The 24,559-nt window shown below is 37.9% G+C and overlaps 1 protein-coding gene across 5 annotated transcripts in view; it reads left to right on the forward strand.

The window, feature by feature from the left end:
- HIPK3 (homeodomain interacting protein kinase 3) overlaps window positions 1–24,559 on the forward strand; it is a 113,678-nt gene extending 89,119 nt beyond the window's left edge. For all 5 annotated transcript variants that reach the window (XM_080405843.1, XM_080405842.1, XM_080405844.1 and 2 more), the window contains exons 4-16: window positions 3,698–3,817; window positions 5,623–5,709; window positions 6,586–6,770; window positions 7,551–7,710; window positions 8,094–8,217; window positions 11,380–11,501; window positions 11,671–11,795; window positions 11,911–12,072; window positions 13,035–13,331; window positions 14,249–14,389; window positions 18,242–18,477; window positions 18,751–18,878; window positions 20,535–24,559. In XM_080405843.1, coding sequence (XP_080261969.1) covers window positions 3,698–3,817; window positions 5,623–5,709; window positions 6,586–6,770; window positions 7,551–7,710; window positions 8,094–8,217; window positions 11,380–11,501; window positions 11,671–11,795; window positions 11,911–12,072; window positions 13,035–13,331; window positions 14,249–14,389; window positions 18,242–18,477; window positions 18,751–18,878; window positions 20,535–21,011 — 2,364 coding nt within the window. In that variant the 3' untranslated portion in view covers window positions 21,012–24,559. The remainder of the gene's footprint in view (window positions 1–3,697; window positions 3,818–5,622; window positions 5,710–6,585; window positions 6,771–7,550; window positions 7,711–8,093; window positions 8,218–11,379; window positions 11,502–11,670; window positions 11,796–11,910; window positions 12,073–13,034; window positions 13,332–14,248; window positions 14,390–18,241; window positions 18,478–18,750; window positions 18,879–20,534) is intronic.

The raw sequence follows: 24,559 nt of genomic DNA on the forward strand, positions 1-24,559 counted from the left end.
ATGGGGTTGACTCCGGAATGTTCATTCAGATGTCAGGATTAGTTGTCTTCTGAATAATTCTTGTTGTTTCCTGGAAATCCGACATTGCTCAAAGATTTGAAAGCCTATACTTCACATGGAGCAAGAATCAACTGTTGCAGTAATATATATATATATCTGCAGTGGTAAAGCTTGAAGCTATTGAAGCTGGAGTTTTCAGCTACTGACACCATTGGCATTAGTGAGCTGACTTAAAAAGTTGTTTCTAATAAGAGATGTAGAACACTCTCTATTTAAAACACTTAGAGAAATCTTTAATTTTCTAGTATAATGTGGAATTTGAAAGACATGTAACCAGCATTCTAACTATCCCTGTCTGGTTTTGAAATTCGTAAGTGAAGAAATCTGGAAAATCCCACATGTGACAGCACTGGCTTCTTACTAACTAATACATCTTTGATGCAACATTCAGTTTAGGTGCAGTTCCTCCAGCACATTGTTTAGGTTATTCAAATCCTGAGCTTCATGGAATGGGCTTTTGGCTCCCCGTGCTTAATAGATCAGACCTACTTCTCTAAAAATTCATTTGTTTAAACCACTGTCGGGGGTTATATTGATTTTGTGTTGATTTTGGTAACATTTCATATTTGTTTACTTCATTTACACGAAATTCAGTGTTTCATGGGTAGGAAGTGAGCTGAGTGGAACATGCATTGATGCTTTGATGCATCTAGAAGACCTTTGTGCAGGGTGTTGCTGTTAAAATGGGGAATGAAAGAGGAAACAACTAACAACCATGTAATTCACTATGCTTTCAAAGGAGAAAATGAAGGCATTTGTTTTTTGGAAAAAATCTGTACTATTGTCTCAAAAATTTCCAAGAACTTGTCAAATTTATTTACCCCTTTCTTTGACAGAAACTGCAGATGATGTGGACTTTCAAAAAAAAAAAAAAAGGCAAGGGGGTGGTGGTGGTGCAAAATATGTAATTTCCAAGATTGCTTCCACTTTTGAACCTCTTTCTGCTGTAAATAGCTGTTACAAGGGGTGCTGCTGTGGGTGAGGGGGGACCTGTAAGCCCAATTCATGGTCTTCTGATCACGATCAGTCATGCGGGCAGATGCTGCTTCTTTCTGGATGTGGAATGTGGCTTTGGACCACATCTTCAGTCACTTAGGATGAAGTAGGGGCTTGAATGGTGCAAAGTGCTGCCTGTGTCCTGATTCTTTCCTCAAATTAACTTGTGATTTGTCATGATGGCAGCAGCCCAGACTGTTAATTAATGTGTGCCAACGGGCTTGCATAGCTGTGAGCCTCTGACTTCTGTACAGAGAGCGGTAGCAGCGTAAAGCTCATTCTCATGATTACGAGGATTTTTTTTTTTTTTTCCCCCAGAATAATACAGAGCCTCATTTGAAAAGAAAAGACTTTCTTTCCCCCGCTGCCCTGCAGCCATCTTACCGTATAGGAAACCCAGGCAGCTGAAGGCGGTTCAGTACGGTACACAGAGTGCCTGCCTTCATGGAGCTTGTTGGCTCGGCTCTGCTCAGTTCAGAGAGCCAAGTCCTTAGGACAACACATTCCTGTCACTTGACTCTTGCTGTTGTAGACCCAGGGCCATCATGGCTCAACCTCCAGATACTGCCGGACGGTGCAAGTAAACAGCAGTGTCACCAGCGACGACCACCTTCCAAGGTGCTGTGCTTCATGCAAAGGACTGCGTGGATTAGGGGATAATCATGATGCCTATGAGACTTTCTGCTTGCTTTACAAGTTAATACTGAGTTTAAAAGACGTCTAGTTAAAGACAGACATATTCAAGTTTGCTGGAAGCATCGGTTAATAACTCGTCTAGCAACTTGTCTGATCCTCGTGGTGGAAGAGGAGTTGTCACCTCCTCTGCACCAGCAGGAATTACCTTCAATCAGGCTTGTCATTGTGCTCGAGCAGGTCTGGAAAACTTCAGAGAAATTTGATTCAGGATTTTCCTCGGTGCACATGAGTACAGCAGTTGTAGGAGATGGCTCCCAAGGAAATTCCTTTCCTCCTGCTATGTATGTGTCACCAAGTGAACGAACAGGCACGGGCTTTGTGCTGCATTTCCCTCTGTCCTTCTGGTACGTGGCAACCAACACGCTAACCCTTGGAAGGAAGCTCTTGGTTATTATATTCATTTGTGATTATAACCAGTAACAGCTGTACTTCTTAGTGAAAAAGAGCTGTGTCTTCTGAGCTTTAATACTCGTTAAAAACAGGCACAGGTGCTTAACTGCTAAATTTTTCAATTAATGCTTTGTATTTTCCCCCGTATTCTAAGACCTTTATAGTATGCTTAGAAAACAACTAAACGATCCAGAAACATTTCTGGTCAGAGTGGGATTCTTTTTACTCCCTGATGTAGGAAATTATGGAGGATACCAAAAGTTGGCAGCATTGCATTTAGTTCTTCCCCACTTTGGTCTGTCACTTATTTTTCAGCAGAAGCCTCACATGTACCTTTCCTCTCTGCAGCCCATCAGTTTTTCTCCTTAGGTACTCCAAGCTTTCAAGCTACCTTCCATAGAATTAATCTTCTCATCTCCCAGTTCCTGGTTCATTGTGTTTCACTGCTGTCTTCTCTTGATACTTTTTGTTTTGTTTCTTCCATTTTCGCATTCCCTGGCTGCTCCACCTTTTCCAGGGGCTGCTCCACACCAGCAGCCCCTCTGTGGAAGCGTGTGGTGTGGGACCCTGCCCCATGCCCTTCAGCCCAGGCTGCTAGAATCTGTACTCCCTCCATCCTGACCTGCAACAAGCTCAGTTTTCAGTTATTGCCAATTACTATTCCCACTTGTCTTTCTTGAAGGTGGTTTTTTAATTTTTAAAGCAGTATTACTTGTGGGGTGACTCCCCCCTTGTACAATGAGTTAACATGACATGCACAGTAGTTAACGTGTTACGATGTGTTTTTCAACAGGTTTCTTTCAAAGCCTTGAATCTTAACTATTTCAGGTAGTACTTTGATCATCAACTATAAGAAAGGTAACGCAGAATGCATAGTAAGTCATCTTCTAAAATAGATGCATGTCAATCATTTCAGTGGAAAAGAGCATCTGACCATTTCAGGCATAAAGCTAGTCCGTGCCCATTGCGTTCAGGAGCAGTATTTCTCAGGTGAGGACAGTGTCCTTTGCTGGATGCCTAGAAGTTGTACATACACTCCATGTCCAGGTAGAACATCTCCTTGAAATGCAGGTGTGTCAGACGTGTAAAAAAACTGATACACTGGAAGCAGCAAGTGGGAAGGATTTTTATCTAGTTGCTTAATGAGAATATGCAAAAAAAACCCATCAAACTTCTGTACATGAGCAAAGCACTCCTACTAATTTTCCTGTTTTAGAACGACAATATTACATTTGGGATTTGAGTGGGTTGAGGAGGTGATGACAGCCATTCTCCCCAGCTCTTCATTTCTGTGACCAAACTTTAAAACTTTGCTTATATAGGTCACTTCAGAGGTTTATGTATGGCTTTCTCTGAGAGACAGAACAGTATCAAGCACTCGGTGTTGGGTTTCTTCCCTATGTAAGGTGTAGTTGTTGAACTACGGTGCTCTGAGGGTTGTTCGTTTTGCCATTCTAAAAATGAAATCACAAGCTTTTAACTGTGGATCACATTTTGAAAATTGGAGGTAAATTATTTCCCATGTTTTTTGTTTATTTTTTTTTTTCTTCCTCAGATTCGTTACATTTCACAGACTCAAGGTTTGCCAGGAGAGCAGTTGTTAAGCATGGGAACGAAAACTGCAAGGTTTTTCTGTAGAGAAACGGATGCACCGTATTCTAGCTGGAGATTAAAGGTAAACAGTATAATGTAGTAGAAAACGTATTATTTTGCGAGCAGAGAAACCAGGGGCCAAGATTCACTACAATACCATTGCTTCCTTTCTGCATCTCCAGTGTTTTTTATCAGTCCCTGCTCTGTATCCCTTCCAATTGTCCCGTTCCCCAAAAGCAGTGCTCCAAGCTCATGCCCACCTTCCCCCCGCCGGCTGGCGCAGCTGCCGGGCTGCACGGTGGCCAGTGCATGGCTGCGAGTTGCAGAAATGAAGTTTCCTGTCTCCAGAGGTACTAAATGAGGTGTGGTGGTTGGGTTTTTTTTAATGTTTTTTTTGTTTGTTTCCTTGCTCAGTTACTACTTTTCACTTCACTTTAGAGAATTTGACTGAGACCCAAACTGCTCTATCAAAACTGGCTTCACGAGTTCCTAGGAGGGAAAGGAGATTAAGATAGAATGTGACTGTATACAGCTTGTTTTGTTCATTCAGATCTTCTGCTAAAACAGACTTTGGCTGAAAGCTGCAATACAACAAAAGCAGGCAATTTTTTTTTTTTTTTAAAAAGTAGTTTTATGGGCTGCAACACCTTGCTTCCCTCTAAGCAATGTTATTGTAACCATAGGCAGAGCTTAAACTTCCTATGCAAATATATTTTTTTTGATTTTTCTTTAAATTGTCTTCCTGGTGCATCTTCACCAAATTTACGGCAGACTTGGGGAGTCGGGAAGCAACTACAGTTGGCATAAAACTTGTGCAGGAACGAACAGCTGAGGAGCTCAAAGCACAACTTGCGTAACCCTCCCCAGTTACCTGGTAAATCCCCGGCGCGCGTGGTGCTGAGCAGCCGGGGCCAGTGCTGCCCTGCTGTAGGGCTGCGGGGTCGGGTTATGTAAGGATTCTCCAATTACACAGTCCTGATTATTCCAGTATTCTGGGGTTTCGGGCAGTTGATCATTAGGTGACAGTTTACATCTGGCTTCTCTGTATCGGAGAACATGAACGAGTTCTCGATGCAAACAGCCCTCCCTGTTTTCAGAAGCTGTTACCATGCAGAGGTTCATTCTCTGGCATCAGACTGCTGTTTTGGGGGAAGAAAGGAGTTTTGGTATGGACCTTTTGTCATTACAATTTTTCTCAAAGTTAATTTTGGAAACTTTTCTGTAATCTGTATCTTTAAAAGTGTTTTTTCCCCTGTAGTCCTGCTTTGCCTCATGCCACACCAGCCTACTGGTGCTGTCTGTGTTGAAGATGGAAAATTGTAACAGGAGGTGGTATTCCAGCTTATAAGTCACTGATGGGTGATCACATTCATTCTCTAGGATTTAATTGTGTATTTTGTATTGCAATATTTAAAATATGCCAGCTGTTGTGTACGTGGAGGAATAAAAGTATAAAAATAACAAAAGTGAAAGCAAAGAGAAATCCAACAGAGACAGCCTGCATTTTGTTTCCTTTTTTTACAACAGTGTTGCTGCTGTTTGGAGTTAAATGTCTGAGTTTGAGGAAATGAGTGAAATACAAGTAATAGAAAACCTGTGATACATAAACATATAAGCATGTGAGAGAGTTTCATTAAACAACTCTTTGCTAGGCTTGTAATCCAGTACTGTGCTCAGTCAGACGTGAGACTTAGTAGGTTTTGTATTTTGGTTTAGAAAATGGAAGTAGTCTGCAAAGCAGCATACAAATATACAATTGCAATTTTTAATATTTTTTTTTAAAACAGGGTTTTTAGGCCAATAAATATGTAAAGTTACTTTGTAGTTCTGAGTGATCTTTATTGTCAACTTCTAAACTCAGCTTTCCTTTTCTTTTTTTTTTTTGAGACATTGGAAGAGCACGAGGCAGAGACAGGTATGAAGTCTAAAGAGGCCAGGAAGTATATTTTCAACAGTTTGGATGATATAGCGCACGTGAGTATTAAAGCACTCTTCATTTGCAAAAGGAACGTGTGGGAATGACTGGTGATTTTAGTAGTTTTGAAATAAACATCTTTTGGAATATTATTTATCATGTGTCAGTCATATCCATTCTTCTCTGTGTATGTTGCTCTGAGGAAAATGTCTAGCTGCGTCAGCCCTTTGTGCTTCCTCTAAAGATCTTCCTTTGTCATTGCTTGTGCATGACAAGTTACGTATTTGTCCATGTGGTGGGAGAACCCTTTAATTTTCTGTATAATGCATACTTTCTCTTTTACCTTATCTGCCATTCTGGGTAAAAAAAGAACACATGTGGATCCTGCTATCTTAACTATACAATTTCCAGTATAATTCTGCTGTCTTAACAATATAATTCTCAGTATAATTCTTTTTTTTCCTTTTTTTTTTTAAACACATGACTGTTTCCTCACTTTTCTTTATCTTTATAACTCCCTAGTCAATAACAAAACGAAATTTTTCATTCTCTTCCATATCCTAAAAAAGAATCAAATATTTTTGCAAGATTGGCATTAATACTTGTTTGAAATTGTTTTTTGAAAATTACTTCTGTAGTTTAAATTAGTCCGTATAAAGATCTTTATCCCAAATTTTATTACTTAAATTCCAAGTCCCAAACTGGAATAAAGCTTTCAGGGGATTTTAGCTGGGGAGGGTGCAAGGGGGGGGGGTAGTGTGTGTGCAGAAAAAAAGTCACCGATTCCAGGCCAACTGTACTGGGATAAGCTAGCAAATTCATCATGCCTCACATGATAAAATCATTGAATATTACTATTTTATAGCAGAAAGCAGTATCGGAAAGAGTTAAACTAATATGCGTGTCTACTGCCTGACTGTTCTGTTCAATGCCAGGTGAACATGGTGATGGATTTGGAAGGAAGTGACCTGTTGGCAGAGAAGGCAGATAGGAGGGAATTTGTCAGTCTGTTGAAGAAAATGTTGCTCATCGATGCTGATTTACGAATCACTCCAGCTGAGACCCTGAACCATTCTTTCGTTACCATGAAGCACCTCCTTGATTTTCCTCATAGCAACCAGTATGTAACACACAAAAACATAGTTATTTTTTTAAAATCTCTGTTGTAGTGATTCATGTGTATAACAGTGGTGTTTCTTCTGCTATCAGACAGAAGGATCTTTTGGCATTTTTGTAACATCTTAGTTCTTTCAAGTGATTGCAATATTAGATACATCTGTTTGGTCAAGGAAACTGAACATCTGTGTGTTTTTCTGAAAAGTAATGTCTAGAGCAAGAGATTTCTGAGTTCTTGTTTTTATACTTGGCTGTTAAAATTCCAGCAGTGCAGAAATTTGGGCTTGATTTTTGGAAGTATGAAGAGCCTTAGTTTCTGTCGGTCACCGACAGCTAGGGTAGGCATTCCCTCTTGAGGTGAACATCTGGGACATCTTTTATGCATTGGTTAATGTGGAATATATTGAATGTTTTCTTGCAGTTCTGGACTTGTGTATTTCACTGTGGATTTCCTAAGGGGCAAACATTTCACTGAAAGAAAGAGCTTTCCATCCATTTCGTTTACTATCCCTCCTGCTTGTATGCAGTTGTTAGAAAATGATGTTAGTTGCAAGGAGCAGGAAACAGGATTTTTTTTTTTTTTTTTTGTATTTTAAAATGTGCATTACAAAGGCTTGATGTGAAAATAGTAATAGTAGGAGTTTTTCTACTTCTGTGTATGATGCCATCCTGTGAAACCAGGAGATGTGGGCTTTGGGCTTTTTTATCTTATTCTGGGGAATTGTTTTATTCGTTGAACAACATGAAATTCTAATTAAAGCAATTTATTTTCTGGTTTTGATAGAGTGAAGTCCTGTTTTCATATCATGGATATTTGCAAATGCAGATCAAATTTGTATGACTTAAGTAATCGCAATAAAACATCACTTATGAGACCAGTTGCCTCAGGCAATGCAGCCAACCTGACCGCGAGCTTTACCAAAATTGGTCCAGTAAGAAGTCAGGTAATTTTTTTTTTTCTTTTTAAAATTATAAATTCAGTTAATGCAGTTTCTCTAATTAATTTCATAACTGAAGAAAAGTGCATCCACTAAGTGACAAAATCTTCTGCCTTTTACTGTCATTTTTCCCCCAGTGTTTTCTGAAACAAACCATTTAGAATTCAGCAAGTTTCAAAATTAAGTTCCAAACCGGGACTGCCGCAGCAAGCCTTGCTGTATCCCAGTGCCCTCCAGTGGCCAAACGGGACCGCTTCCTCTGAAATGCATTTGAAATTGTAATTTTCCTAAATTCTTGCCGTTGTTCGTTATTTAAGCTGGAGGGAGAAGTGTGTGAGAGGTCTAGATTCACAGTTCTAACATTGTCTGGATTAAATCTGTTCCCATAGGCATTAACTGCATCTGCCCATTCAGTTTTGCACCAAGGGATACCACTGCAGGCAGGAACTGCTCAGTTTGGTTGCGGTGATGTTTTCCAACAGGCATTGATTATATGTCCTCCAACTATTCAAGGTACGTTTAACTGTAATTGTTACAGTTCCTAAAATAGGAACGTTACTGTCTGCCTGTTAGCAGTATTTAAGTTTCCTCATTATATCCATGTGAGCTATATATTTAAAAGAGCTTAATTGTGTCATTAAAAAATCAGCATGTTAGTCAGATCCAGATACATTGCTCCTATTTGAAAGAAATAGCAAATCAGCATCAGCAGAAAACCATTTAAGCAGTACAGAGTCCATCTGCGTATACGGATATATATACACAGATACACATATTGAATAAAAGAGAGGGACACTATGTGAAAGCTGAAGCAAAAGAGTATTCCAAAATAAAGTTTGAGAGGAAACAAAGCTGAAGGGAGTACCGGCATTTTTTGATGTTGCATTCTTTTTTCTTTTTTGATGGTCATATGTAAGGGTTTGATTGATTGTTCTTTTTTGTAGCTTTGTTTGTTTTTTTCAGGTTTGGGGGTTTTTTTGGTTTGTTCTCCCTCACCGTTTTTTGCCCCAACTACATCCCAAGGGTATCCTAGGAAAAAGGATAAGAAAATACAACAGTTCTTTTGATAAATCTGCCTGGATAATAAAGTTGGGGTTTTTTTCGTTAACTTCCAAACAAATAGTTAAGTAAACATCTGGAAACTTGGGGCTTCTTTTAAGGATGTAGCTGCCCTGTGTACACAGTGTCACATTTACTGTCCTGTGGTTATGATGAAACAGGACAGCTGGACAGAACTGCCGCAGCTTTCCGATGGCTGAAAAGCACATAACTAAATCTTTGGGAGTTTTTATTGCATCATGCTGCGAGGAGGAAAGGGCAGCTTGGCTGAACTCTCGTGTATTATAAAGGATGAGATTGATTTAAGCATACAATTTTGTATTTCTCGAAAGAAATAACTGGCTGAGGGTTCAGTTCTCGGAAACATTTGGAAGGCTGTGAGGTGGAGATGCTAGCACAGGAGTATTTCTGCAGTATAGATAACAACCAAATGAGCATATGCATCTCTAGAAGGGTACATGGTAATACAGCTGACCCCTGTTTCCCTAAACAAATGCATTTGCATCATGAAATGTAGGTAGTAGTATTTTTTGGAGAAGTCTTTAAAACTTCATTTAGATCTTGGAACATATCAAGCAAAACTTTTTCTGTTTATAATGGGCTGCTCGGGGAGGAGCTGATGAAAAAACAGCCTTTCTTACCCTAGCAATAGTCGTTTATGAGGAGGGAAAGATAGTTTATATTGTTTGCTTATTAACTTAGCTTGGTTATAGTCTTCACCACCAAAGATGCAGTTTTTCAGTCTTGGTAATGTTCAGTGTCATGTTAAGATCAGATCTTGAAATGACGGTGTTTATAGGAAATAAGTTTTTTAAAGAATGACTTTCAAACTCCTACTTGGTTCTCCTTCTGCGTTTTGAAGTTCTAGAAGTCCCACTGGAGTCACTCTGGAAAAAAACCCAAAACACTTGTAAGCTAAACTTGCCCAGGAAGTCTTCATCTATTTAGATAAAGACAAATACCGCAGACTTCATCGGTAATGTTATTTGTGGCTGCTGCATCAATCTTGGGTTCCAGAGACTTAAGAAAGCTCCAGGTGTTCACCCTGCAGAGTGTCAGAGGCTGTATGAGCTAAATATATAGCTTCACCCAGGTTTCCTTCTGCAGACTTAGAATGGTTAGGTAATTTCTTATTTAATTTTATATATATACTTTACACAATTACATACTCCATAATTTAAAAAACCTACTGTTTTCATTATACTCAGATGAATAAAGTGATTATTGAAAAGGAAACAGTACGGGCAAATACTTTTATCTGTGATCTGTATACTGTATTCTTAGTATGATGATAAATTTCTAAACGTAAATTCTACTACAGCTTGAATGAAGGGAATATATTGTTTTCATCACATAGGTTACAAGTTGAGTTGCTGGCACAGAGGGAAAGGGATATTAATGGTATCTGGCACTGCTTCAAGGTTCCCTGCTCGGCTGCTCTGTTGAATATCTGAAGTGCTAACGCTCGCTACTTCTGGCAGAGTTAAGATGTTGCTGCTCTAGATGGATGTGTGGAAAAAAAAAAAAAAAAGTCAATAGCTTTTCAGAATCAAAAGCTTTGGACTGCATGGTTATAACTTAGTATTGTGTTATCACGTGAGATAATTACGTCAGATGAAGATACTCTTTCATCCTTTATTGTAAAGATTTTAAAAACACTCACACACACTTTTAAACTTTAGTAGTTCTTTAGTAGTTACCTCTGAAACCCATTGCTTAGCCTTTGACTAAAGCACAAGATGCAAAGTGCAGTTGGAAGATGAAATTAGTGTATTTGCCTAGCCAGTATTTTTATCTAGCATAGCTGTTCTGTTGCAATATCTGTTGAAAAAAATAATTCCTTTCTTATTTTAGTTGAACATGACTATGTAAAAAATTATCATTGGTAATAAACATTGCAGCATTGCTATGCATCTCTTAGTTTCCTGTGGCAATAATGAAATCTGTACAGGGCACAAGATGCATCTTTTTCCTATTAGGCCGTTGTAGTATTCCAACAGTGCTGTGGTTTACATTATTTTGATGAAGGGATGAATAGGATTATGGATTCTACCACAAATATTTGATGGCATACACAGAAAATTTTACATTGTTTCCTGCAAAGGAGATGGTAACAAATAGGGGTATTAGACATGTGGCATTGCCAGCTATAAAAGCTAAGAGGAACGGGTTTTAGCTAGCTGGAAATCCAGAGCACACGAGATGTGCAGGAGTCGATTGTGAGAAGCTTTGAAACTCTGGTCTGTTGACTTTTCTCTGCTTCCTTTCAAATACTTCTAATGTAGCTTGTGATAAAAGTAAATGCTTAGTTTTGCAGAACTTTCTGCCAAAGTCATTCTGCTTTCTAGTAGTCTGTGTCCAAAGAGCGGATATTGGCAGTTCTTTCTGGAAATTACAGCATCAAATATTTGTGTAGATAAGTAATGGCGCACAAAATCTTTTAGGTGTTTTTAAAATTTGGCTTGAAGGTCTAAATTATGGAATTAGATCATAAACACATCAAGAAAAATTAGGAAAGCGTTATGAAATTATCCTTTGTTTTCATTTTACGCAGAAAATGTATGCAAGACTGGTGTGTTGCTTAAAGCTTGGGTATGTTTTTTTTCTCCCTGCTAGGAATTCCTACAAACCATAGTAAACCCACCAGTTTCTCCCTGAGGGTGGATAATGCAGTTCCACTGGTGACCCAAGCCCACGCAATTCAGCCACTACAGATTCGAGCAGGGATCCTTTCTCAGGTTGGCTTACTTTCAAAGTAAAATCTTATTTGTTTTATTATTAGTTAGTAAATATTTTTGCCCTGTAGAGTTCTGTTGCAGTGCCTCTTCCGTTTTGCGCTGAGCTACAAGTGGCTAATTTAAGTTCAGCCGTTCCCTGTGTCACGAAATCTTCTCTGCTTCCCAACAGACGTGGTCGAATCAGACGCAGCAAATACTGGTTCCTGCGTGGCAGCAAGTAGCGCCGGTGGCAGCTCCTGCAACATCTCTGGCCTCTGATCCTGTGGCTGGCCCACAGAGGCTTGGAGACTGGGGGTAAGTCTGCAGATTTTTGTGCAGCACCTGAATGGTTTAACAAGATGATTTAACGAGAGCGATGGATGCTGATGCAGCTGGCTTGCAATATAAAACTTCCTTTACTTTTCCTCAGGAAGATGATTACCCAGGGCACCCATTACAATTCAGTGATACCGCACCCTCTTCTAACACATCAGATAACCCTGTCTGCCCCTCAGCCGATCAGCGTGGGCATTGCACATGTTGTCTGGCCTCAGCCTGCAGCTACCAAGAGGAACAAACTGTGTCAGAACAGGTTGGTAGAATACTTCTAACATTCAAATATAGTGTGTCTGCAGCTGCTGTTCAGTGGGCAGGGGAATAGCCTGTAAAAGTGGCATGTTTGTTAGTAACACTTGTACTTAAACAATCTTTTGGGAAAATTTATCCTCTCTGCCCTAAGTCTTCAATGTTATTTCAGTAACACATACTAGATGGAAAAAATATTTACAATAGTTAAGAGGTTTTAGTTCCTGTTGATTAGTATGTGCCCATCATGATAACAAAGTTCTCTTTATAGCCTTTGGGAAGGTATAAGAGTGTATTGAGGTTGCTCTAATGAGATTTTCCTAAGTTTACATGCATGAGGATCTATCTGGTTTAGGCAACTAAAAATAAAGAGATCCTATATAACAGGGTTGTAGTATGCCTTAACCATCGTCTTAAGAATAGACTTGCTTTCACTGGTAGCCCAAAATACTTTAGCTGCTTGGTAGAGAAACTGTGGCCCACTGCCATACAAAGTATTTGCAAAGGTGTGGGATGCTTGATAAAGGGGAAAGCCAGGGTTGCGAAAGGTGATGTCAGCAGTCGCGTATTAAGCAAGGACTTAATCTGGAGGCTACCAGCTTTTGTTCTTGGGGAGGATCTTTGCAGGAAATCTGGCCAGGTTTTGTTTGCTTGGGTTTTTTTGCACAAATGAGATTTTAGTTTACTTTTTTCCTTTATAAGAAAAATGGGATTTTCAATCTATTGTATTCAGTGTTGTTGAAAATTTTAGTCTTAGATACTATGTATTTTGGATTTTCTTAATTAATATCTGAAATCATTTATGCCGAGTGTTTATGACTGTGTTTACTGTTTCATGTTTTTCTTCGTATTCATTTAGGACATTGGTGTTTTACCCTGTATCGCTTGCTTTGGTTTTGTTGAAAATAGTAGTTTTCAGGTCTGCTGGTAGAGAGTCGCTAAATGTCAAACGGTGTGTTTTCTTCACAGGAGCAATGTGTTACAGAATACCAATATCCAAAATACAACCTTTCTATCTCCAAAGATACTTAACCTGAAGGCTGTAAAGAGAATAAGTTGTATAGAAGCACAGGACAATCTTAACTCAGAAGGACAGGAAAGTAACTGTTGCGAAGCATCGGTCAGGCTGGACCCTGATTCATCTCTTTCAACCAAACAACGCCAGGCAATCTTCATTGCCGGTTCCCCTAGCCCAGCAGTCAGCGTGATCACCATCAGCAGTGACACAGATGAAGATGAAATAGGACAAACGCATTCCCTGAGAGAGTAAGAATTGATGTTTACTTATATTAAGATTTTACTTAAATATAGCTGTCTTAGCGTAGCTAAGTGTTTGTTGAATCAGAGTCAAAAAAAGACAAATGCCTTTCTTATCAAATTTAACTAAGAAGTTAACTCTGTAGCAGTGTATTATTTGAAAGTGAAAAATACTTTAAAAAGTCTGCCTCATTAACCTGTATACATTAGGCATTTCCAAAGCAGAATATTTTTAGGTCCAACATACTACTTTTTGTCTTTGTACTGTCATACCCTGTTTGTTTGTGAAGATGAGTCTTCTGGCTTTGTATAATCAATGTTACCATTCTAGCAGTAGCATCCAGTAGATAACATTACATATCTATGGATAAAAAATACTTCTCTAATGGTATGAAAAGATATGCATTGGGATATAAAAGCAGATACTGAGTATGGTCCCCCAAAGGATTTTTTTTTTTTTTTTTCACAAAGCTATCAAAGCAGCGGCTATCATTTTAAATGGGGACTTAAAAGTTTAATGTTTGTTCGATTTTTTTTTTTTTATTATTATTATTATTTTTTACTTCTAATGATTCTGAACTGGAGGAACTTGTATTTTAAGTTTAAACTTTGTCAGAAGTTTCAAGCTTCTGAACTGTTGTAGTAAAATCTTTCATCTACTTGGTTTAGTAATGACTTAGTAAAAAATTTATTCATTTAGCAGGTTTTAAAAAATGCTTATTTAGTCTAGAATTTCCGAAGGAACACTGAAAAGGTTTCAAGTCTGTTTTGGATGTAAAAGAAACAGGGAATTGGGTATTAATGTACATTCAAGGGGCCTTTTCTAATCTTTGACCCTTTTTTATTCTGTAATTACACCTAAGTTGGTGGTGTACGAAAGAACGAATGAGAGACGGTGTGTTTGCTCACTTTCTTTTTGTGTGTAGGTGTAAAGGTAGCCTGGACTGTGAAGCTTGCCAGAACACCCTGAACATCGACCGCGTGTGCTCCCTCAGCAGTCCGGACAGCACGCTGAGTACCAGCTCCTCGGGACAGTCTAGTCCATCTCCTTGCAAGAGATCCAACAGGTAAAAAGTTGCGCTCCTTTCAATAAAAACATCCTGGTATATAGCAGACTCGGTTTATACTAAAAAATGCAAAAGTTCTGTTACGTTACCATCTGCTGAGGCTAAATTATGTATTTAAAAATTAATTTACTGGCCTACAGTTGCACAGCATAGACTGTTCTTTTATCGTTCCTAACAGATCTGTCTAGCTACACTGGAAGTTTTCATTAATAGTGAATAAATGCTGTTTACATGGAAAATATAAACATGTTGCACACAACTTTCTTTCAAACAATAATCTTCCAAGGCTGTAAAATCAAGCAAGCCACAGTAGGATGTGACAGAAAGTTACCAGATTAATTTTTGCACCCTCTTGTTCTCCCATTGTGTGTCTTGTGCTGTAAACTTTAATGACATTGATGCCTTTTTTTCTTCTATCAAACATAAGCCTCACTTATGTGAACACTGTTCATATGAGCAGCTTTTAAATATTTTAATCTTCGCTGCTTGCTGTGTAGCTTAAGCCTTCATTTTTGCACATTAGTCAAAATTCACTCTTACAAAAATATTCAACGTAAAGCTGAACTGTTTTATGGCATTTTTTTTCTGCAGTACCTGAGAGCTTCTGTGTGTCGCCTTCAAATACAGACCTGTGACACAGTCAGAATTTCCCACTGGCTTGGGATGTTCTGGCTGGGACACCTGCCGATGGCTTTTCCTCTTATTTCAGTCCCTGCCCTTCTGGTGCTAATATGTTGAAATTTTAATTGTAGCTACTTGTGGCACTTCTACAAATCAGGTTCCTGGATATGAGTTTATGAACCAAGAAATATTTGAGATATGTAGTTGCTGGTATTGGTGAGAAGTTTGGTTTTAATATGATTTACCCAATATCCCATAGAAATTTTGTGACCTAGGGATGCAGTTAGTTTTTTTTCAAGCAACCTGAAGCTGCCATAGGCTTGACCAATTCTTTCATTTTTATTCTACAGTTCACTTCCTATTTTCTGTAGAATAGCTTTCTATATAGAAGACGGTGATTCAAACTCAGAGCAGTTTTGTTGTGCAAAATGAGTAAAATTGAAGTCTTGATGAAAAAAAAAAAAGGTTCGTTTTAAGTAATTAAAGATTCCATCACAACATGTATTGACAAGGCAATGGAACTGCTGGTCTGTGCAGGCAGTTTTATATGCTTTAAATTTTGGGCAGCCTGATTTAATGATGCTTTTAATGGATAATTTATCTATATAAATTATTTTGTTAATATAAACACAATCCTTTTTCTATAAAAAAAAAAACCAACAAAAAAACCCCCAAACCAACAAACCCAACCAAAACCAAAAACCACCCCAAAAACTTGTGCATAAACAACTTTGACATCCATTTGGTATCCTGTAGGGCCTGAAATCTTTAGTGACCAAATCTCTGCGGCACTGGACGCTGAATACACTGAAAGGTGGGGTGCGTTGTTATTCTTTGTGCTGCCAGGGCTGGGAAGGTGTATTGTTAAGGACAAGACGTGTATCATACGGTGAGTGCTAGGACAAGAGGAAAAGCTTTGTTTACTCAAGATGCAGCTTGGTGTTATGCTTAATCCAGTCACATGTTTTTTTTGGGTGGATTAGTTTTCTATTAAGTTACTAAACTGATTCAACTCATTCTGCAGACACAACTGCTAGATCCAATAGCAGAAGTACAGTCATGTAGCACATGGATAGAGTTTTCATTTTTTTGAGATTAACTTGATGTGGAAGATAATCCCAGACAAATTTCTGCCATTTCTGAGACTTTGACGATATTAAAATAAAAAGTTGCTAGAGTTACAGAGATGGACCAAACCAGGTAGATTTCCCTCATCCTGTTTTCAAGTGTTTGTCACTTCTAACAGTAAAACAAGAAAATAACTAGACGCATTTGAAGAATTTAAATTCAAATAGGTAAATTTTAGTAAAGATTTAGGTGACAAGACACGTTTTATACTGGGAGGCATCAGGTATTCTTACCAGTTTATAGTTAACACTGTCAGTCCTGCTTATGCTTTTATTTAATATCAGAACATTCAAAACTTCAGACAAGTTTTTATAAAGACTGCTTGATTTTAGTGTTTTCACTGAATTGCAAGGAACTGACCTGTAATACAGTTCCCCTCTGTGAGTCAACTTTATGTCGATAGCAGAGGAGCACGTCAGATTCAGGTTTCACTAGCATTTAACTTACATTGTCGCACAATTAGTAACTTGAATCAAAAGTTAAGAATATAGAAATACAATTAATTGCTTAGTCGCTGGCACAGTTATCACTGTTTGTTACTTAATAAACTATTCAGAATTACCTAGCTCTCTTGACTGAGACTTCAGGTTTTTGTGCTGGTCCTCGTAGTGTCAAAGTACTTTTCATAAAAATATAAATGTTATAAATGGTTTTATTTGTATTGTCTTAATTTATTTACCATGCTATAAGGACATGTTACATTAGCTATAAAATCACCAAAGGACTTAACCATATGTTTAGGGGTTAGTGAATTCACTGCCATTTCTTGCATGTGTTGAATGTGTATTCCAACAAGTTTTGATATAAACTGGGGTTTTCATGTTTTTCTAGTTGATAGAAATTCTTAATTCTCATGTCCATCCTCCCTAACTGGGAACTTTGGTGGCATCTACGCTTAATTATTCATCACCCCCATACCATTCATTTTAGGTCCGTTCAGTGAAGGATGCATCTAGCCATCTATATAACCCATACCTGGCACAGTCCCTGTTAGAGGACTAGTTAAATTTCTTTTTTGTTATTAGCGATATGTCTGTGATGTACCTTTTGCTTGTGTAACAGTGTATACGTAAATGAGATGAATGTGTTTGCTGGTGGTATACCTCATTGTAAATGAGTTTCCCAGGTTGTTTACTATTTGCTGCCTAAAAGTTAATTCGGTTTTGGTTCCACGGATTGAACTCTGGTCTTGCTTCTGGCAGCATTTACCATCTTCTCAGCCTTTTCTTCTTCTGATACGAGCATGGAGCTTCAATAAATGTTATCAAAGGCTATTATTATGATGATGATGAGCTGGTTTCTCCACTGCTCCCATCCAGCTGCTTTGGTGAAAGCAGTGGTTGAATAAATGAGTTTGCACCACTTGGATTTCACAGACCACAAATGCCAAAATAGCTGCTGCGTAAACAGAGGGTTGCATTTGTCTCTTTAATCTACAGCTGAAAAAAAAAATAAAAAAAAAATCTGTTGGTCACGTGCAGGCAGTGCTCTCTGGAGCAGCTTCAGAGAGACCCAGTTTTTCAGTAGATAAGGTCTAGTGTAGCTGCTGGTGGTTGATATGAGGATGAGAGGGAGCTCCTGCTGCTGTGCAGGCTGCTTCCTCAGCACGCTCTATCCCATCCTGACTTTCCCAGGCCCCAGGGATGGCTTTTTGCCGACTCTGGGATGTGGCTGATGTCTAGAAGGAAATTAGATTGGTATGTTCTCATTTCCTAGCATAATAACCATCAAGAGACCTTTTATGTTTTGATTCAGGAAGAAACAAAATAACCTTTTATTTGACTGAATAATCTAAATTTTGAGTGGCTTGTAAGTACAAGATTATTTAAAAAGTAATCACAAAGTGGGTGCAAGTTGGGTTACACATCTAAGTCTTTATGTAGAAGTTATCTCCTTGCTCCGAGCCTTGCAATTTATGGATAGAATGAGTTCGAATATTGACCTGCCATCCAAATGTCTGTCTTCGTACAATTAAAATGTAACATTTTAATCCACCTTTGAGTAGCTTCACTTCCATAAATTTTATGAGGTAATCTAATAAAACGCATCTGTTTTGTGAAAATGTATGTGTTTCCATGTAAATACTTTTTATTTTTTTGATAGTATGTCAGATGATGAACAGGAAAGTGGATGCGATACAGTGGATGGTTCCCCAGCCTCGGACTCTTCAGGACACGACAGCCCATTTGTGGAAAATGGCTTCGTAGCTAATACCAATAAAAATAAGGAAACAAGAGCATCCGTTAATCCTGAAGCCAAATCAGCTGTTTGCACTGTAGTGGTACCACCAATGAGGCTTGAAAACAGGTTACATCTCGATGAACAGATGGTGAATACAGGTAAGTTCAGGTGGATTTTTTCTTTCTATACCATCAGATAAGAATAGGAATTTGAATATTTATTCAATAGCCATGCATATGAAGATTTCTACCTACTTGTATAACTGCTCGTCTGTAATAGATGCTTCTAAATTTTGGTATCTTTTGAAATTAGTGGATTATTTTATTATTTCTTCCTGTATGCTGAAGCAAATGAAACTCTGTCTAACTTCTGTTAGAAGAGAACAGTGACAACAAAAACATAAATAACATTGTTCATTAATATCTTGGAAGATGCTACGTGCCAGCCACTGAAAAAGGGCCGGTCTGTCCTGGGAAGAATAAACCAGTCTTCTATTGTAGGAAACCGTCAGCAAAAACTGACATCAGCATTCCATCAGCAACATATAAACTTCAGTCAGGTATGTGTACTTACTCACATCTAAGTAGTATTTTTCTATCTTGAGGTTCCAAACATGCTGAATGCTCACAATTTCAATTGCTGTCAATGGCAACTGCAGGTTTTCAGCAGCTTGATTACAGAAGTGTTCAAATCTTGAAAAATGGATTTCAACTTACTGGGCAAGTCATAAGTATCTTTCACTTTTGGTCATTTTCTTAAAGCAGCTCAATTTATTTTTAAAAACGATAGAAAAGCCTCACTGGGGAAATTATCAGTGCCTACACAAAATCAAAGCAGGAAACAAAATGAAAAATACATTAGCAATTTTTTTTCCCCTGCATCCCGATGCTAAAGTTCTCATCGTGTGCGGTTAAAAAATATAGCTATATTTCAGCCTTGTTCTGTTAGCAGTGTGCATGAAAATGCTTGGAACTGGAGTATCCAAGGACGAGGTAGAGCTTAGCCAGCCCAACTGTTTCTTACCTTTGCTGCCAGGTAGTGAAGCTGCGGGGGGAAGAGGTTGTGATGGTAGTTCAACACAGTGTTGGCAAATACCCAAAACTGATTTAAAAGCTACTTTTATCGTTACCCAACAACACAGTAAATGTGTCTGCTGTGGCTGAGAACTGAAGTTGACATATGACATCAAGTTTAAGCCCCTTTTAATTAATTAATTTAGAGCTGTAGCTGCATCAAGCTTTTGGTTAGATACTTGGAGGTATATTTAATCTAAGAGCAGTACCTGTCTGTGTAAGTCTTGCAGAGTAACTGCAAATATTAAATTTAAAGTTAAATACTTAAATGGGAAGCATGCTTTGTGTAGATAAGAGGATTTACCATTAATGACTTGAATAGTTTATGTTGAAAGAAACATGTGGGTGGGTGACACAGTCTCCCCTTCTGCACAATTATGCAGAAGGACTGCTTTAATTAATTCTAATCAAACCTTAATATGATCAGCATAGTATTAATTTTTAATCTCTTCAATGACTGCAGCTCCTCAGCCTCTTGGCAGAAAGTGTAGAACGTTGTTTTCATTACAAAAATTTATGCTGATCCTTCCTTCTTTGGTAGATGCCCTATGTAGTTTGTAGTCTGCCTCATTTAACAGGAGTAATTGATTTTTAGTCCTTCTCTTTATAACTGTTAACGATTGCCACATCTTTCTGTGATCATAGCCCTAGACTTCTGTTTGCCTAGTTGTCTCAGATATTTTCAATCCGTTTATTATTTTTTCTGCTCTCCTCTAAAATTTCTCTCCTATTTGTCCTCTTTGTGCCTCATTATGGTGCCCAAACTGAATGCAGCACTTCCAATTGATGCCAAGCCAGTGCTGAGTAGAGTGGAATAAGCACCTTGCTCATGTGATACATGGTATTTCTGTTAAAACAGCCCAGCATGGCATTTTATCTTTTTTCTTTTTTTAAATTCATTTTTGAAAAAGCATTAAAATAACTTGTGTTCTGTTTACCATCTCTTATTGTCAGATTTCCTGTCTGTGCTACTATCTAAATAGCTACTATTATTTTTTTTGTTTAAGCATTTAATTATTCCTGTCTCTATATTTCTCTCGATTTTTAAGTTGACTAGTTTTAGTGCATTATTCCATTTTTCAAACTCTTTTTTTTTTTATACTCGGAAATATTAAGACCTGCCTGTTTCTGTGTGTGGACAGGTTCAGCACTTTGGATCTGGCCCGCAGGAGTGGAATGGAAACTATGCTCATCGGAGGCAGCAGGCTTACATCCCAGCCAGCGTTGCTGGTCACGCTTTCTCCCTTCCGCAAGGAAGTCCCAATCACACTACCATGCACGCGCATCTCTCTGGAAGCACCCACCTCGGAGGACAGCCTGCTATTCTTCCGTACCCGTCGCCAGCACCCCTTAGTACTGCTGCACCTGTTGCCCACCTCCTTGCCTCGCCGTGTACCTCAAGACCATTGTTACAACACCCAACGTACAATCTCTCTCATCCCAGTGGTATAGTACACCAAGTTCCAGTTGGCATAAATCCCCGTCTCTTACCTTCCCCAACCATTCATCAGACTCAGTACAAACCAATTTTTCCACCGCATTCGTACATTGCAGCATCTCCTGCTTTCACAGGATTTCCACTGAGTCCAACAAAACTCAGCCAGTATCCATTCATGTGAGAACTCAAACACGGTATATTGAGGAAGCTCAATGATACAGAAGTTTGATTTAAGAAGAAACATGGTATTTATTAAATATTAGCCATGGCACAACAGGAAAATTATTTTTTTGAATCATGTAGACTTGGGTGCAATTTAAACAACTCTGAGCTTTAAAAAAAACTCACTTTTAATGTGTTTTGCACATTTGGTATAACTTGTCTTTGGTCATGTTATCTTCTTATATAGTAACTTTAGACAGGTGACTTATGGGAGCAGAAATCTGGTTTTGCTCCTGCTATTTTTTATAAAATTGCCTTCTAACTAGTGCAAGACACGTCTACATTTGGGAAGCCATTCAGTGTACAGAACTAGAGCAACAGATGCACATGTGTCAGCAGTACAGTGTGGAAGTAACTTGTTTGTATTGCGTATCTTGGTGTTTAAATGTTGAGTCACTTATCTAAAAGTTGAGCTGTTGTTCTTCACATTGCATGTGTCTTTTGCATGGGAAAAAAAAAAAAAAAGCCTAAACATTGCTCTTAAATGTTGTTGTCCTAATAATCTCAGCTGCATTGTAAACTGTTCCCACACATAGTGCCTTAAATATTTGAGGTTGTTAATGTTATTACTTATATATAAATGTTGAGGACTGCAGCACTTAAAAATTCAGATCTGCTGATTTTTTGATAGTGTAATACTCATTTTGGGTTTTGTGTGGTATGATTTTAGTATTGGGTGTGTTTTCCTTATTGAGAGGGCAGCATGTTTTGCTGTAGCCGAATTTTGCTGTCTTTTTTTTCCCCCAGAACGGTCTAGCTTCAAGACAAGACTTTAGCAGTGTTTAAGAAGAGTTGATTCAGTAGCTATTGAGTAGTGACACACAACACGGTATTTCATACTGGTAAATTGAACTGCAATACAACCTAAGTAGTTTTATTTTAAAAGTGCTTGTCTAATTGGAAATAATAAAATGTTTAGAGGTGCGATAGGCATGACTGATTAGCTAATGAAAGAAAAAGCCAAGTGCTCATTGATCCATGATGTGGTTTCATCTTAGCTTGAGCAAACCATGCAGTATTTAATAACTAGTAGCAGAATATTTACTATTGAAGCTTGAAAAGATGTGAGTTCTTTGTGTGCAATCTTTCATTTATGCATGGGAGAGATTTTAGTCTTTTTACATTATAGTATTTGTTTTAGCCTGTTGCGGGTGTTTGTTTATTTAATACATTCCGTCAGGGACGTAAATTACATGCTTTTTGCATTTTTTTTTCCTTAGGAAGTGTGTCTTTTCGTTTTTTGTTTTGTTCAAATGAAGTTGCTTTTGCAGCACCAAAGACTTAATCATCCATTTCCTATAAAAGGTAGCTACTTTTTCATAGACCTCAAGTATACTGTAGTGTAGAGATGGGATTTACAGAAGGTATTAAGCTGAGGCTGTGTTTTAGCTTATGGGCAAGTAATAAATCGTATCATTTATCTTGAATGTATCATAGATAAGCTGCTATATAATGATTGCCACTTCAGATAGCTGTGAAATTAGGTAATTAACTAGTTCTTTCTTAGCCTTCTAATTTCTGTACAAGTCTAATTACATGAAATAGAAGCCGGGTTTTGGGTTTGTTTGTTGTTTTCTTTTTTTTTTTAATTTGTTTTCATGTTTGAAGTGTCGTAACTACTATACTGTAAATGATGGAAGATGATTGCATATGTTTTTTTGGGGTGTGTTATTTGCATCAGTATTTTATCTCCATTAACTTTGAGCTCATCACTGCATATAAGTGGATGTATTGATGTAACTTAATTTTTTTATGTTTTCATATTGGCATTGTGTAGACACTTAAGCTGCATCTTGCAGGCTTGACTTAACTTTTTTTAAAACAAAATCTGGAATACAATCCTTGCAATGTTGACTGGAATAAGAGCGCAAAGCATTTGAGTTGAACTCTGTCAATAAGCTAATAACTGGTAATCTTTTTCTTTACTCCACTAACACAAGCAGTGTTTTATTTAATGAATGTCTGAATGAAATAAATGTGCCTACATTTGATTTATTTTTTAAGTAATAACTAAAATACAACAGTATTAGATCATAAAAAATAATAAAAATACCAGCAGTACATTTTTAATCACACTGAAAATTAAGAAACCTAACTTTTCCCAAAAGTTTCAGTGTTTTTAGTAATTAACTCTATGCATTTTGTACAAGTGTGTGTATATAAAGTATACATTAGCAACTAGGAGTATCCTGATGAATTTGAAATCTTATCACAAGACATATATAGAGTCTAAATAAGGGGAGTCAAGAAAATGCTCAAATTGGATATCCACCTGACCACTTCAGACTTGTGCTATATGGTCCAGCAGATAGTTTTCTGTTCACCCCCTTGCGTTGGGAAGTGATGTTTTTTTGGTGCTCACGCCATTGCAGGCAATGGACACACCAAGAATCACCAATGCAAGTGGAGTAAATGAATTTTGTATTGTGATAACAAAAGAAAAATACTGCATTTTTTTTCTGGGGCCAGGGGGATCTTCATAGGTCTAATGTATTTACTGTACTTTCTTTTTACTGTGCTTAAGGTTTTAAGCTAACGTGCTTGTTAAATTGACACAATTATCTGTATATCACAACAGTGTCCTATTGTATGCAGGAAAAAGTTGCTGTAAGTGCACCCCAAGTTAGATCTGCTGCTCTTTCTATGTATTGTAACTTTAGAAATGTCTGCATTTCAAAGCACGGAATATTTGGGATCCTGCCACAGCTTAAATTCAATATACCAGGTAACTTTTCCCCCCCCCCATCCTGCAATACACTCTGAGAGAACGGACTCTTGCCGTCGCAAGTGTCCGGGGCCCATCTGCAGAATAAAAAGCTTTCAGGGCGAGGGCCTTTTCTGTGAAAAAAGTCATCCTCTGAGAAGCATTTATAGACGTTACCGTTTTAATGCCTTTTTTAAATAAAACACTGCATGACTATGGAATTGCATATCTGCATATTACTTTAATTTGCAAGATTTTATATGAGTTTTCTTGTGTTCAGTTTTTAACTTTACTTCAGGGTGTTTTATTGGTCAAATATGCTACTGTATTAACTTTTTTGGTTTTAATTTTTAAATTTTCTGGTTTTACTGCTAATGAACTTGGTTTGTGTTAAGTAAAAGTTAAATCACACTGCAAGCTGTAGGAAGACTTGTTCTAGAAATACCCAGTGATAGAGACTTGATTAATAAGTTTGAACTGTTACTGTTTAACAATTCGTAGACTTGTGGCTTTTTTTTTTTTTTTGCTTTGGATTTCTATGCTACACTAGTTCGCCATGTAGCAATTGCACTGTGCAATATTACAATATGAGGACTGGGAAAATTTTTTATGGATGTAATGTCTCTTACAGTTTGCGATAGTATTTCTTTCTAGTTCTCAGTGATTTAAATGTGACCAAGCCTTCTGTACTTTGTCACAAAAAGCGGGTTTTCCAGGTGACTATTTTGGTGAGTGTCAAAATAAGAATTTATGGTGTATTACTGTCAAGATTCACTTTGAATTAAAATATATATTGCAGCAGA

This window comes from Falco punctatus (assembly GCF_963210335.1).
Source record: "Falco punctatus genome assembly, chromosome: 10".
NCBI classification, from domain to species: domain Eukaryota; kingdom Metazoa; phylum Chordata; class Aves; order Falconiformes; family Falconidae; genus Falco; species Falco punctatus.